The sequence below is a fragment of the Engraulis encrasicolus genome, chromosome 15, assembly GCF_034702125.1.
Source record: "Engraulis encrasicolus isolate BLACKSEA-1 chromosome 15, IST_EnEncr_1.0, whole genome shotgun sequence".
NCBI classification, from domain to species: Eukaryota; Metazoa; Chordata; class Actinopteri; order Clupeiformes; family Engraulidae; genus Engraulis; species Engraulis encrasicolus.
This window is the reverse complement of record NC_085871.1, coordinates 48,761,648-48,776,341: the sequence shown is the minus strand read 5'-3', so window position 1 is coordinate 48,776,341 and position 14,694 is coordinate 48,761,648. Positions and strand designations below refer to the sequence as shown.

The window sequence follows — 14,694 nt, the reverse complement described above, 5'->3', positions numbered from 1 at the left end:
TATAGTTATTATTAATAATCAAAATAATAATAATAAGGATCATAATAATAATCATAACAATAATCATAATAATAATTGGTAAGTCATGTTCCTTATGTAACTTCTGCTGTTCAAACCATATGAATACCATCCCTACAATCTCTGTGCTTCACACGTCACTGGAGTTCGCAGCCGCCGCCTCGGCATTAACTTCGTGGAACCTGCCACCTCATCGGAAAGTATCCCTTACTTCAGTGGTTCTTAACCTTTTTTCCTAAACCCTTACCTGTACTGAAGACAAGCCGCGCACCCCCAACCCAAACTTCTACATGTGTATACTTACTAAAAATAATTTTAAGTGATTCATTGAAATGATCCTTGCTTGGGACATCGATCAATACCTTAATGAATTTAACTGGGGACCAAATGTGTTTTCATTTTGTCATAAATTGACCTAATTATAATGTTCCCAAGCAGAATTTTGATCGCAACCTCAACACAAACAAAATTCTACGCACCCCCTGAAATCTCTGGCGCACCCCTGGTTAAGAACCGCTGTCTTACGTGATCTGGTAGGGGAGCGTGTCTATGTTCCCACAGCCAATTGGTCCCACATCACTAAGACTTTTAACATTCATTTTAAGACCCATTGGTCCCACAGCTCATTGGTCCCACAGCCTATACCTACTGACCCATGTTCCCACATTTCTAAGGATTTATTCAAATGTAGGCCCTATGTCCCATGTCAGGGAGAAAGGCACGTTCTCTTAGTTTACTCAGAAATGTGGGAACATGGAGTTTCTGATCTGGTGGTACAGTATTTGCTCATTAATTCCTGTTGATCTGGGAGTAGAGATGGGATTTATGGCTCTTTGACGGGATCCGGATCTTAGTGGCTCGTTCCTTTCAAAGAGCCGTTCAAAAAACTGGCTCTTTTGGCTCTTTTTTAATTATTTATTCAGTGTTTAGAATGTAATATTTTGACTCCGCCTCGAGGTAATTTTGTCCAAACAACAACTGAATATTCTCCTGCTTCTAAAGACCGTTTTTTGCCACTGTTTAAGGCAAACAATTGTGTTTTCCCCCAAATTTAATTACTCTGGTCGAAGTCACATGCTTAAAATTAATGAAAAATGAACGAAATAATGGTCGAGTGGCTCCCCCAGCTGTGATCCGGTTCCCATCGTTCACTTCGGGGAGCCCTTCCAAGGAACCGGCTCGTTGGTGAACGACACATCTCTATCTGGGAGGCATCATGGGTGGAGCTTTGAAGAACATTGACAGCCTTACATTACAGTAGACACTAAAACAAATGAAAGGACAGCTTACCTTCCTTTTGCAAAGGCATCATATCTGTGTGTGTGTGTGTGTGTGTGTGTGTGTGTGTGTGTGTGTGTGTGTGTGTGTGTGTGTGTGTGTGTGTGTGTGTGTGTGTGTGTGTGTGTGTGTGTGTGTGTGTGTGTGTGTGTGTGTGTGTGTGTGTGGTAGGAGACATCATGGGTCGTGCTCTGAAGAACATGGACAGCCTTCTCAAGATGCCATATGGGTGTGGAGAGCAGAACATCGCCATCCTCTCCCCAAACATCTACATCCTACAATACCTCCAGAGCACTGGCCAGCTCACAGCTGCCATCAAGGAGAAAGCCACAAAGTTCCTCAACAGTGGTAAGATGGGGTGTTAGAGCTGCTTAAAATGCAAGATGAGCACCGTAGCTTTTAAATGCCATTCATTTCATGTCTTTATGTGCTTCAGAGGCTGAGATATTTCGGATTGTACAGGCGGACAGTACCTTTTCCCAAAAATGGCTTAAGCATTGTTTAGCAGGCTTTTTTTTCTCGGTGTTTTTGGCATGAATAGGACACTAATGACTATAAATCTGACAGGATACCAGAGGCAGCTGAACTACAAGCACTTGGATGGAGCCTTCAGCACGTTTGGCCGAGGAGAGGGAAACACCTGGTGAGTGAAGACCAAACACGGCCACTTGACAAGTAGTGTGAAAAATACAAAGGTGTGTTGAATATAAATGAATGTGAATATGAATACTACACTTCAACTCAATTGCTTACCGTAGCTGGCTGCAAATGTAAAGCCTTTGCGTGTAACAGATGTCACAATCAAATTAAGTAAATCCAACAAACATTTTATTTATTTTATTTTTTTTGAATTATGGAAATATGCATCATGACATTTGACATCTGCCTCTCCTCTCCCCTCCCTTCCCCTCCCTCCAGGCTCACTGCATTTGTGTTGCGCTCCTTTGGCAAAGCCAAGTCCTTCATCTTTATCGACCCACAAGTTATCTCTCAAGCCAGCGATTGGCTGGAAGCCAGACGACAAGGGGGCGTATCGTATGGACATGGGCCGTATCCCAGGCATGGTTATCTCTTCAACGACAGAAGGACGGTAACTGTGTTTGGTTATTCACAAAATAATTAACAAACAGGACCCAAATATGCAGATTATGATGTTTTTTTTTTACTTTTACTTAAAAAAAGTAAAGATTTTATGATGATAGTCAATAGGCTTTCTATTCATAGTGTTTATTAGGCCACCATTAAAATTAGGCCAGCCTTAATGCTTTTTGTCACTTAAGATTCTGAAAAACTCAAACTATGTTGCAGTCATGCATGCCCTTCACGCCCCTCTTCCACAATAATAATAATAATAATAATAATAATAATAATAATAATAATAATAATAATAATAATAATAAATGAAGAGTTCAGATGCAAAACCCCCTAAGTGCCTTTTCAGAAACATTTCATAATTCATTTTTATGTAATACAAATCTATCAAAATTGCTATTTTTTGTAATTATTACTTAATTAATTTAAATATTTATACCGTAAATCCTCTAATATTGGCCGGGGCCGCCTGTATTTACTCAAGTGCATCTTGCACCAGGCCATAATTGGAAGGAGGCCAGAATTAGAGACAGGCCAATATTCCTATTTAAGCAAAACAGACTACCAGTGGAATTAATAAAACCATGTGTCTACTGTATTTTGAATCAATAAAATTGGTTCATTTATTGAAAAAGTAGGCTACAGTTACCATAATAGTTACGGTATGGTGCGAATGACTAGGAGACCATCGTCGGTCCATTTTTTACTCACGAGGCGTGTGTCCCTTCCTCCTCTGTTTGTCTTTCCTCCCATTCTCGCCTTGAGTTTATGGACACGAGATGCGGCAACAACATTGACATTGACGGTCGTATTCCAATATATATTTTACCCCAGACTTCGCANCAGGCTTGTACGAAATTCAGAATTTCTGAATTAAATTCAATTCAGGAAGTGGAATTGAATTTGAATTGAATTGACTCCACCCCTACAGGATGTTGAATTGAACTGAATTTGAATTACAGGAAATGGAATTCAAAATGGAATTGAAACTCACTGCAATTCAGGAAGTGGATGAACACACAACTTTTGTGTTTTCAAAATAATAAAATACAACAATAACAGTGTAACTAAGTACAATAGCATTAATACAAATATATATTGCTAATAAATTTAACTACAAATGTATTCAGCATTCAAAATGATAAGTAAATGTTGTATAAACCATGCAGGCCCCCATTGTGATTTTCAGTAGTTGCATGTATAATAATTAGTGTTATGCAAGGCCTACAGATGACTTTCACACTTCTTATTTGTTATGTACCAAAATGTATGTAAATATTACCACCTAAGGTCTACAGCAAATAGATAATGGCATTGTACTAACTCAAAATGGAAGTTAAAAAAACCTGAAAGTCAAATAATTACCTACCCAAATCCTAAAGCACTGCTAGGAAGCAGCCCAACAGGTGACCTAAGGGGGCTATAATTCACTCTTCCCACCCACCTCGCAGTGCCGGGAATAGACACATGCTTATAAATATACAGCACCATCTAGTGTTCTTATTTTGTCATTACTTTGAGTTTCTTTGAATTTTACACCACCACCCAGGGATGGGCAAAGACACAACTAAATGTATTTCAAAATACAATGCAAAATAAGATGTTACAAATATGTTACAAAATACATAACAGTAAATGTATCAATAATCAAAATACTGTATTTTGCATTTTCAAATACACAAAATACAACAGAAACTAGGTATGTAGGTGTGTCCTGACATTCAAGCTAATGAGTCTGGCTATTTGGTGTAGCGGTTAGAGCCCCAGTTTTGCATGCCAGAAGTTCAAGGTTCGAGTCTCAGCAAGGAAACTCAATTTCCCTTCGCTACTCAATGGCTTGTATGGCATGACCAAAAATAACAATTCAATTCACTTACACAATAAAAGGTAGGCCTACTTTAAACCACACAAACTCCTGTGTAACCATCATTTCCAGTCATTGAACAAACAATAATGTTAAGTTCTTGTAATTATGGAGAAGGCTATATAAACAATGGGCTACTTGGCACAACTAGCATTTAAAAAATGGTACAGATATGTCAAGGTCTGTATGTGAGTTCAATAAACAAGAAAGTGTATCTTGTAAATTATGTCCACGTATCTTGCAAAGCGTCACTAATGCACCATTTGTGGCCTTAGAGCGCCATCTTGTGTGTGATGCATGGTGCAGCATTAGTTATGATCACGGTTGCACCTTTGGTGCTTAGCATGGCAATTTCAATTATTGATGATATTTTATCAAGAGTGGCGTTTTTTGATCCAACAGTATATATTCAATAATTCAGAATTTTGAGGCTGGTTATTCGTTAGTAACTCGTAGTCAGGTAGTCACCTGCCAATGTTACCTGGGAATTGAACTGTCAATCTTTGGAGTCCTTCACCCCTTTCCCAGACAAACACTTTTACATTCCAATATAGCTACAAGCATCACTTGCATACTATTTGTTCCGTGTTCCTACTATGTAATTGCATTGGTCAGGAGAAAGTAGACTATTGTATTTTCTCTTATTTTGAAATTTCAAAATACAGGGGGGAAAGTATTTTGATACAAACTTCAAATACTTGTAATTCACTGACATGAAATACAAAATTCAAAATACTATGTTCTATTTCGAAATGTATTTTACGTAATTGAAGTATTCAATATACTGACCATCCCTGCCACCACCTAGTGTCAGTATTATGTCATTGCTTTGAATTTCTTAGAATTTAAATTCTGTGAAATTCAGTTTCCTGCCATTCCAATTCGAATTGCAATTCCATTTCCTGTTTGGAATTTCAATTCAATTCATATTGAAATTCAAGAATTGAATTTGAATTTTGGGGTCATTCTCAATTCAATTCGGAATTTCGTACAAGCCTGCTTCGCAAGGCAAACTGTTTCTTGCTGCAGCCAAATGTCAGGGAAATATACATGAAATTTCTGTCTCCGGTCCGTAGCCTGAAGCAATCTCTATGTGTGTAGCGTACGTTACTGAAATATGAAGGTTAAGCGAAGTAGCCATATTATTGTCTAACACTGTAGCGTGCCTCCTATTTTTCCTCCACTGGCAACGCATAGTAAAAGTTTGACCGCCAAATGTATTTACGACGAGGGCTCTCACAACTTTGCAACCAAGGCAAAATCTCTTTCTGTATGGGCGCGCTCCCTCTGCCTCTGGCTGTAGTCTGGTCTCGTGTTGTTGCTATAGGTTACCCACGCATCTGCAGGAAAGCTAGAGAGAAGCTGCGAAGCGGTCGCTTTCACACAGCCTGTGTGAGAGCGACCGCTTCGCAGCAAACACAGCTGATATTAACACACTGCTCACCTGTAATAACTAGTCTTTGGCGTGTGCACCATTTTTTTATAGTAGCAAATTAGTCCTTTTTCGGAGTGATGAACTATGTCTAATGTTAACCAGCTTAATGATTACAGTTGTGGATTTTGAGAACAACGTGAGATATCCGGTAAACGGAAAATAAATCATTGATTCTATTTTTAGACCCGGCCTGTACAAGAGACCGGCCCCAATTTACCTCCGCCGACCGCAAGACCGGCCAATATTAGAATCCCGGCCAGTAATAGAATAGGGGCCACAGGAGAATTTACGGTATGTATTATCAAGTACATGAATGTAAACCAAACCAACATTCCCTAAGAATATAGAAGTGCAGGTCTTCAGAAATGGAGTTGCATCTGAACTCTTCATGTATTTTTTTCAAATTGTGATATAAAGTCAAAATATGTTTTTGGGGGGGGGAATCAAAATCTAACCTTTTTCTTATATCGCCCAGCCCTACGTGTATATCGGCGAGCCCTACTTGCCGCGACCAGATGCAGGTGCCTACCCCATGCTGGGTAATCTTTTCAACAACAGAATGAAGGTATTACGTCTGTGTTGTAATTCACAATAATAAATAATGAACAAACTGGACCCGTATTTGCAGATTATTATATTTTTGGAAATCAGAGGCATGCTCAGTCTGTTTAAAAAGATGAAAAAAGCATTCTTGTGGGTGCTCTTTGGGTCAACCAAGGCCACTCCAGGCACTCCTCTTGGAGAGCCTTGGTGAAAAAAAGTTTTTTTCTAGAATGAAGGTATTACGTCTGTGTTGTAATTCACAATGATAAATAATGAACAAACTGGACCCATATTTGCCTGACCCATACTTGTCATATATTCAAAGTTGTTGTTTTTTTGTTTGTTATTATTTGTTGTTTGTTGCAGGGGGGAGTAAATGATGATGTGACGATAACGGCCTACATCGCTGCTGCCCTGCTCGAACTGGAAATGCCAGTTAAGGTACGGTACATTACCATGTTAGATGGCGGTGAAGGTACAGTAAATTACAGTGGTAAGGTACAGTAAATTACCGTGTTAGATGGCGGTGAAGGTACAGTAAATACAGTGGTAAGGTACAGTATATTACCATGTTAGATGGCGGTGAAGGTACAGTATATTACCGTGTTAGATGGCGGCGAAGGTACAGTAAATTACTGTGTCAGATGGCAGCCAAGGTACAGTACTGCACTGTGTTTACAGTAGATGCCAGTCAATGTAGATTACAGTGTTCAATGGCAGTCAAGTTATAGTAATGTTAGAGGCCAGTCAATGTGCAGTACTGTACTGTGTTTAGATGCCAGTCAAGGTACAGCACTGTTCTGTGTTTAGATGCCAGGCAAGGCATTACTGTGTTAGATGCCAGTCAAGGTATGACAGTGTTAAGCCCGATTCGGACGGGACTTTTATTACCTATGGACCCCAAGTAATACGGAATAATTACGGACAATGTCTGAGTTCTTAGCTCCTTAGTCTCCTGTGCAAATGTGCAATGTCCGCGATTTGTGAGGTAATAATTCCGCCGCGAATTACCTCTATACTGTATTTCGGCGGAACACAGACGTCCTGGGGTAATTTCACATATAGGTGGGCCGTCTGCACCCCCTTGTAATATCTGTGAATTGAGTAAATATCAGACATTTATTTATCCCGTCCGAATGCGCCTCGAAAAATCGCGGAGGTCCGGGGGTTATTGCGAATTACCAGGGGTCCATAGGTAATATTTATCCCGTGCGAATCAGTCAATGTAGATTACAGTGAAAGTGAAAGCCCATTGGGAAACTCCAACTCCCATTGTCATTGTGACACAGCACACAAGTGGACACTGCACACAACGAAATTGCATTTATGCCTCACCCGTGCAAGGGGGCAGCCCTCAGTGGCGCCCCATGGGGAGCAGTGCGCTGGGACGGTACCATGATCAGGGTACCTCAGTCATGGAGGAGGATGGGGGAGAGCCCTGGTTGATTACTCCCCCCACCAACCTGGCGGGTCGGGAATCGAACCGGCAACCTCTGGGATGCGAGTCTGACGCCCTAACCGCTCACACATGACTGCCCAATGTTAGATGCCAGTCAAGGTATTACTGTGTTAGATGCCAGTCAAGGTATTACTGTGTTACAGTAGATGTCCGTCAAGTCGCAGTACGTTACTGCGTAAGAAATAAGCCCTCCCTTCCCACACACTGACTATTTCCCAATGTCAAGTGTTACAGCCTTAGCACTGTGTGAAAAGTCCAGTAAAACTCTTGGCTGAACTCCGCGTAGTATCCAATCACTGGGCGTTTCATAGCAAGGTTAGAACACTTGACATTGGGAAACAGTGACTGTCCACACACGTGTGTCATCATCCAAAACATGTTTTTTTTCCAGAAAGACACCCTGACGTTTTTTTTTTGTCCTCCGTCAGTGTGCCCTTGAGTGAGGGACCTTACTTCACATTGCTCCAGGGACCGCAACCAATGCCATCTACTTACTTAAATATCATAAGTTATCATAAGTTATTCTAGATAATATTTTTAAGCATCAGCAAAGTGTAATGTCACAACAAATCTACCATTTCAAATCAAGTTACCCAAGTCAAGTAGCCTGGTAAACCAGCGCCACCCGCTGAACGCCAAAGTTTTTCAGCTAGCGAGTGGGTCTGGCCTCGGATCTGAGAACATTTGAATGCTGTGCCCTGAGTCAGGCAAAACCAATCACAACGCAGCGATTTGTTTTGAATCAAAGCGGGCGGGTTTTGAGGGATTGACGACGAACTTCGCAACACCGTTGGGAAAGCACATCAGCGGCAAAGATCATCGACTGTTCAGAGTGCCGGCACGGTTTGAAAAAACAACAGGTTGTTCTTATCAACAGTCTTCGGAGGTATCGTTCATCGGGGCCAGACTAAATTACTCCGGTCTCAAATTTAGGCTGGTTTATCAGTCTACAAGTCAAGTCAACTTCAGTAACTTGACTTGAAATGGTAGATTAGGTGTGACATTGCACATCACCAAATCTTTATAAAGCCGCGTCTTAAGGGGTTAAAACTATTTGATAATTCAAAACAATCAACTGCAACCAATGCCATCCACTTAAATATCTTAAGTTATTCTGGAAAAAAACTTTGAGCATCAGCAAAGTGTAATGTCACGACTAATCTACCATTTCACAAAATCATCTTGGTGTTCTTTCTTTTTGCCTTTGCTTTTTATACTTTATTGTGTTCATTCAAAGTTCATTCAAGTTCATAACAATCATTCATTTATAAACACATTTTCAGTTTTTTTTCTCCCCACTTGTGATTATTTCAAAACAGACATAAAAAAACCGGTACATAGAAAAAATAAATAAATAAACATTTAAAAAATGTAAAAACATCTTTCTTTTCTCAGGAAGTCACTATGGCGTTTTTAAAGTCCTCCGTCAGTGATGTCTCCAACACATATGCTACTGCTCTGCGTGCCTACACCTTCAGCCTGGCAGGAGAAGAGAAGCACAGAGATCAGCTGCTCAAACACCTGGACACTGTAGCCACCTCAGATGGTAGGAGACATTTTATATGGACACTGTTGCCATCTCAGATGGTAGGAGACATTTTATATGGACACTGTAGCCACATCAGATGGTAGGAGACATTTTATATGGACACTGTTGCCATCTCAGATGGTAGGAGACATTTTATATGGACAGTGTAGATACCTCAGATGGTAGGAGACATTTTATATGGACAGTGTAGCTCCCTCAGATGGTAGGAGACATTTTATATGGACACTGTAGCCATCTCAGATGGTAGGAGACATTTTATATATATACTGTAGATACCTCAGATGGTAGGAGACATTTTATATGGACAGTGTAGCTCCCTCAGATGGTAGGAGACATTTTATATGGACAGTGTAGATACCTCAGATGGTAGGAGACATTTTATATGGACACTGTAGCCATCTCAGATGGTAGGAGACATTTTATATGGACACCGGAGACACCTCTGATGGTAGGAGACATTTTATATGGACAGTGTAGACACCTCAGATGGTAGGAGACATTTCATAAGGACACAGTAGCTACCTCAGATGGTAGGAGACATTTTATATGGACAGTGTTCAGCGGCACATTTTATTCTGTTCAGCTGTTCAAACACTTGGATAGTGTAGCTAACTCTGATGGTAGGAGACATTTTATATATTAGTATATTAAATGTACAGTATACCCACTACAAAAAAGTACACCACGCTTACCTCAGAGCTCAGCTGCTCAAATACCTGGAAAATGTAAACGCCTCTGATAGTACAATGCACTGTTAGAAATTAGAAGGGTTTCACAGTAATCAACTGTGAATTCTCACCGCTAAAAGTGTCTTGTGTGCTTCAGGGAGCCTCCTGCACTGGTCCAAGTCCTCATCGGAGAAAGCTGATTCGCTGGCGGTGGAGACGAGCTCTTACGTGCTGCTAGCGGTCCTCACCAAGCCCAGGCTGACGCCTGCTGACTTGGGCTACGCTGCCAAGATCGTCAACTGGCTGGTGAAGCAGCAGAACCCATATGGAGGCTTCTCTTCGACACAGGTACTTGCCTGAATATCATCGAGTTTCAAACCTCTTTTCGAGACTTGGTCTGAACATTGGCTACTGGTCGAGACTCTGAAATGGCTGCGAGGAAGCCATTGACTGCATATTCTAGATCTCTTCCTATATTGTACTAGGGGTGTCGCAATATGAACATTTTACCTCATGGTTATTGTGAGGAAAATGATCACGGTTTCCGGTATTATCGCTGTAATTTTAAAAGTTGCATTGGATATGTTTAGAAAGCATTGATAGTCCTATACACAAACTGACGTAGTTCCAAAAAGGTGCAAGGAGTGCGTTGGAAAGGCTGACGGTGTCACTGTGTACGGTACTCGGTTATCAGGTACGGTACTTTTTGAATTTCGTTTGTGTGTGCTTGTGTCTGTGTGTGCGTGTGTCCGTGTGTGTGTGTGTGTGTGTGTGTGTGTGTGTGTGTGTGTGTGTGTGTGTGTGTGTGTGTGTGTGTGTGTTCCCCCAGGACACGGTGGTTGCCCTGCAGGCTCTGGCTCTGCACGCCACCAAGGTCTTCAGCCCAGGCGGCTCCAGCACCGTCACAGTGCAGGCAGCAGGGGGCGCCAAACAGCAGTTTGATGTGAACCAGCACAACACCTTGCTGTACCAGGAGAGGGCGCTGCAGGACATCCCTGGGAAATACAGCGTGGAGGTCAAGGGGTCGGCATGCGCATCTGTAGGGGTCAGTAAGATTGAATTGCATTATATTACAATATATTACCGGTAACATTGCATTACATTATATTGCATTGCATTACATTACATAACATTACATAACATAACATTGCATTACATTATATTAAATAACCTTACATTACATTACATTGCGTTACGTTACATTACATGACAATGCCGGGGTGGCCATTATAACTATCGGGAGATTTCCCGGCCCAAAATTCGGGTGTGGCCCGTTGGACCATGAGGAAATATTTTTAAATTCAGTATTTTTCTCACTTGGGTTATTCTAAATACAATGGTCACTTGTAGTCTGCATAAATATTCACCATGACAGCGCAGCCACCGGCAGCACCACAGCAGATTATTAAGGTGCAACCAGGCGCCAAAGAGTCCATAGGGAGGCGCGGCGAAATGCGCGAAGAAAGGTGCACTTTCTGTAAATCTGCGTGTAGCTTAATAATCGTAAATGCATCCCTTTCTACTAGGCTACCTCAACCACAACAGAAGTCGGCAATGAGGAGTCAGAAACGTATAGGAACAGAAGAGTGTATGGGTTATAATTCAACTCATCTTTACTTTCTTAAAATAATATTTTAAGTTCGTGGTAATTGCCATTATTTGGAAACGACTTGAGAGCCCAGACATGGCGCGAGCACTGGAGAATCGCCGTGGCGTGTGCTTAACCCGATTTGTATTATTGAAGAAAAGCAAACGAGCGATTAAAAGGGGAAGAGAGCGAGCGAGAGAGAGAGCGACGAAATGATGAAGAAAAGCGCAGGTAGGATTAAAGAAAGCAAAGGTGAAGTGACAGCTCATGCCATTACTCCCTCCCAAGCATTGCATGGAATGCCTCGCGATAAACAATCTGAATGGTTTGTAATGAACCTTTTGAAAGCTTCAGTTAGTTTTCAAACGTCGGAGGGAATTAGGATGTTACTTGACGCAACTCACAATCAGCTCGACAAGTTTTGAATCAATAATGGCCACATATAGTAGCATTAGCCTACAGCAGTGCGCAGGTGAATAGGCTCAATAAGAAGTCCAGTTACACAAGTAATAGGGTTAGGATCAACGACAATCTTGTCATGCATGTTTGCAAATGAAATGTGAATAAAACGTTTGGTGATGTGACAGTTGCGACGAGAATGTGAGAGGGGTGATAAATTGATATGATATCTCAGCGGGCGTTACTAACTTCACGGCTCTGTGTGAGTCCAAGAATACGCTCAAGCAAGGCTACAAATGCAGGGTGACTTCTTGCTGCTATCGGTCTTTTGTAGGCAACCCGACATCGAACAGCTTTGCGCATCAAAGGCGTGTTGTCATTGTTTTTTTTTCCCAAGTCAACAGTATTTGTCAACTGTTCTTGACAAGGAAGCAATGATTTGGATAGGCCTTCTGTAATTACTGTAAAAGTAGCATTCATTAAAATGGCCATATTATGGGTAGCCTATTTTAAAAGAAATACAATTTAATAAGAATGAAAAAAAAACATGTATTGGGGATATCAATTGTTATTGAATCTGAAATTCATCTTGCATCCCTGAACAACACTGATTTAAGTAGCAGGTAGGACAAGACAGCCTACATGTGGGCCTAACACCACGGGACTATTGCACATTAGTACCATGCATGTGGAGCATCAGACAAGCAGAACATGGAGCCTGACTCCACAGTAAACCACACTCACATCCACAGATACATGCAAGTTGTTGAGAACTTTTTGTGATGGCAAATGCAGTTTGATTGGTCAAATAACTCATGTTCAAATACAATATAGCTTTTCTTTTTTTGTTGTCATAGCCTAGGCCTATTTGTTTCAATTTGAATTAGCCTACACTTTGTAAAGTTGAAGTTTTCTGTTAACTTGACAATATACTCTAGGCCCCTACTTTAACATGAGTCCAATAAAATGCATTGTGAGCGATTTTCCATATCAAAGTGGCCTAGATGTGAATTAAAATCCCGGCCTGATTACAGGGCCCACTCCGGGCCTGTTGAACATGACATTGCATTGCAATGCATTACATTACATTGTGTTACATTACGTTACATTGCAATACATTGCATTGCATTTTGAATTTTGTTTTTGTTTTCCTAACCATGTCTTGCTCTTTACAAATCTTTTATCATTTAATTTTAGTCTTTTAGGTTGACACTGTACAGCATTTTGGTCAATTCCCACTGTTTTTAAATGTGCTATAATTTCTAGCTAAAACTAGCCAACTAGCTAACTAGCTAATTAAATGGTGTCCGTTTTGCTAGTGGTGTTTCTTCATGTCGAGGCCTGGAATGAGGGAGAAATAGGGCCCGGGCACTTCTGGCTTAAAGGGGCCCCTCATAATTAGGGGCGCAGAACTGACTCACCGGTGGACCCTACATCTCATATGTTGTACATTTCTGAAAGTAGGGGTCTACGAGGGTGCGGGGTCCACAGGGAAATGCCCGCTATGCCAGATGGCTAGTCCAGCCCTGTTCATGTCTTGTGCCTCCGTCTGTGACAGGTGGCTCTTTTCTACAACGTCCCTACCCCCAGCGTCCACTCCACCTTGAGCATCTCCGCTGAGGCCACGCCCATGACGGAGGGAGAGTGCAACAAGGCTACTGGACAGACCTTCAGGCTGGTTATCAAAGTCCAGTGAGTAGTCATGGGTAACACTTTAATAACGCTTTACTAATGCTTTATTAACATGTTACTAACACTTTATGAACCCCTTAAGACACAGAGGGAGACTGCAACAATGCTTCTGAACAGACCTTCAGGCTGGGTATTGCAGTCCAGTGAGTAGTCATGGGAAACTCTTTACTTGACTTTACAAGTGGCATTGTCATTTATTAACCACTTAAGGGAGAGTGCAACAAGGCTACTGGACAGACCTTCAGGCTGGATATCAGAGTCCAGTGTGAATCCATGCCGGCTCCGCTCCGCGCTGCATTTGGAAAATAGAACTCAAGCGTATTTTTTAAGCCGGCATCCGGCGGTGTCTCATTCAAATGATTACCAACGCTTTATAAATGCTTTACTAACACTCTATTAACACTTAATGAACGCTTTATTAACCCCTTAAGACACAGGCCTCTGCAATAAGGCCAATGGACAGAACTTCAGGCTGAATATCCGTGTCGAGTGAATAGTCTTGTTTACGATGACTTGTACTGTACGAGGTGGAGAAGGAATGTGTTGTAAATAGAACCGTGCTTTAAAAGTTCACTCTGTAATATTTTTAGTTGTTTATGTCCAGAATACACGCTGCCCATTCACAAATGTTACCTTTTCCACAAATACTTACTGTCTACCGCCATCACTGCATACTCATTATGACTAGGGAATATTGCACTTTTCATACACAAAAAGGTACATCTTTGCAGAAATGTGAGGAATTTTACTCTGTAAAGCTTACTTTACTTTGGTTATATTAATAGTAATGTTTTAAACTATCAAATAAGCAATAAGCAATGAGCAGCATAGTTGCAATACCTACCCTGGCCACCATCTTTTACACAGTGCAGCTTTAAGTGTCACGTGTCATTGTGCAGGTACCGTGGCCCACAGGAGAGCACCAACATGGCCATAGTAGACGTCACCATGCTGTCTGGATTCAGCACTGACTCCGACTCAGTTGACAATGTAAGTCGCCCAAATTCAAAGGACAATTCCTGTCAATTTTAACCCATTGATGCCTGATGTTAGGTTGTGCAACATTGGCCCTGGCGCCTGGAGCTGCATTAGGCAACATTCAGGCTCAT

The 14,694-nt window shown here is 41.4% G+C and overlaps 1 protein-coding gene across 1 annotated transcript in view; it reads left to right on the top strand.

Annotated features, from left to right (window-relative positions):
* Positions 1-1,460: 1,460 nt before the first annotated feature.
* LOC134464318 (murinoglobulin-2-like) overlaps positions 1,461-14,694 on the top strand; it is a gene marked incomplete at its 5' end in the record, with an annotated part of 18,047 nt that continues 4,813 nt past the window's right edge. Inside the window, 10 exons of the mRNA XM_063217785.1 lie at positions 1,461-1,644; positions 1,864-1,939; positions 2,215-2,386; positions 6,163-6,252; positions 6,597-6,728; positions 9,085-9,235; positions 10,064-10,254; positions 10,736-10,951; positions 13,452-13,585; positions 14,485-14,606. Of these exons, the coding sequence (XP_063073855.1) occupies positions 1,461-1,644; positions 1,864-1,939; positions 2,215-2,386; positions 6,163-6,252; positions 6,597-6,728; positions 9,085-9,235; positions 10,064-10,254; positions 10,736-10,951; positions 13,452-13,585; positions 14,485-14,606 (1,468 nt within the window). The remainder of the gene's footprint in view (positions 1,645-1,863; positions 1,940-2,214; positions 2,387-6,162; positions 6,253-6,596; positions 6,729-9,084; positions 9,236-10,063; positions 10,255-10,735; positions 10,952-13,451; positions 13,586-14,484; positions 14,607-14,694) is intronic.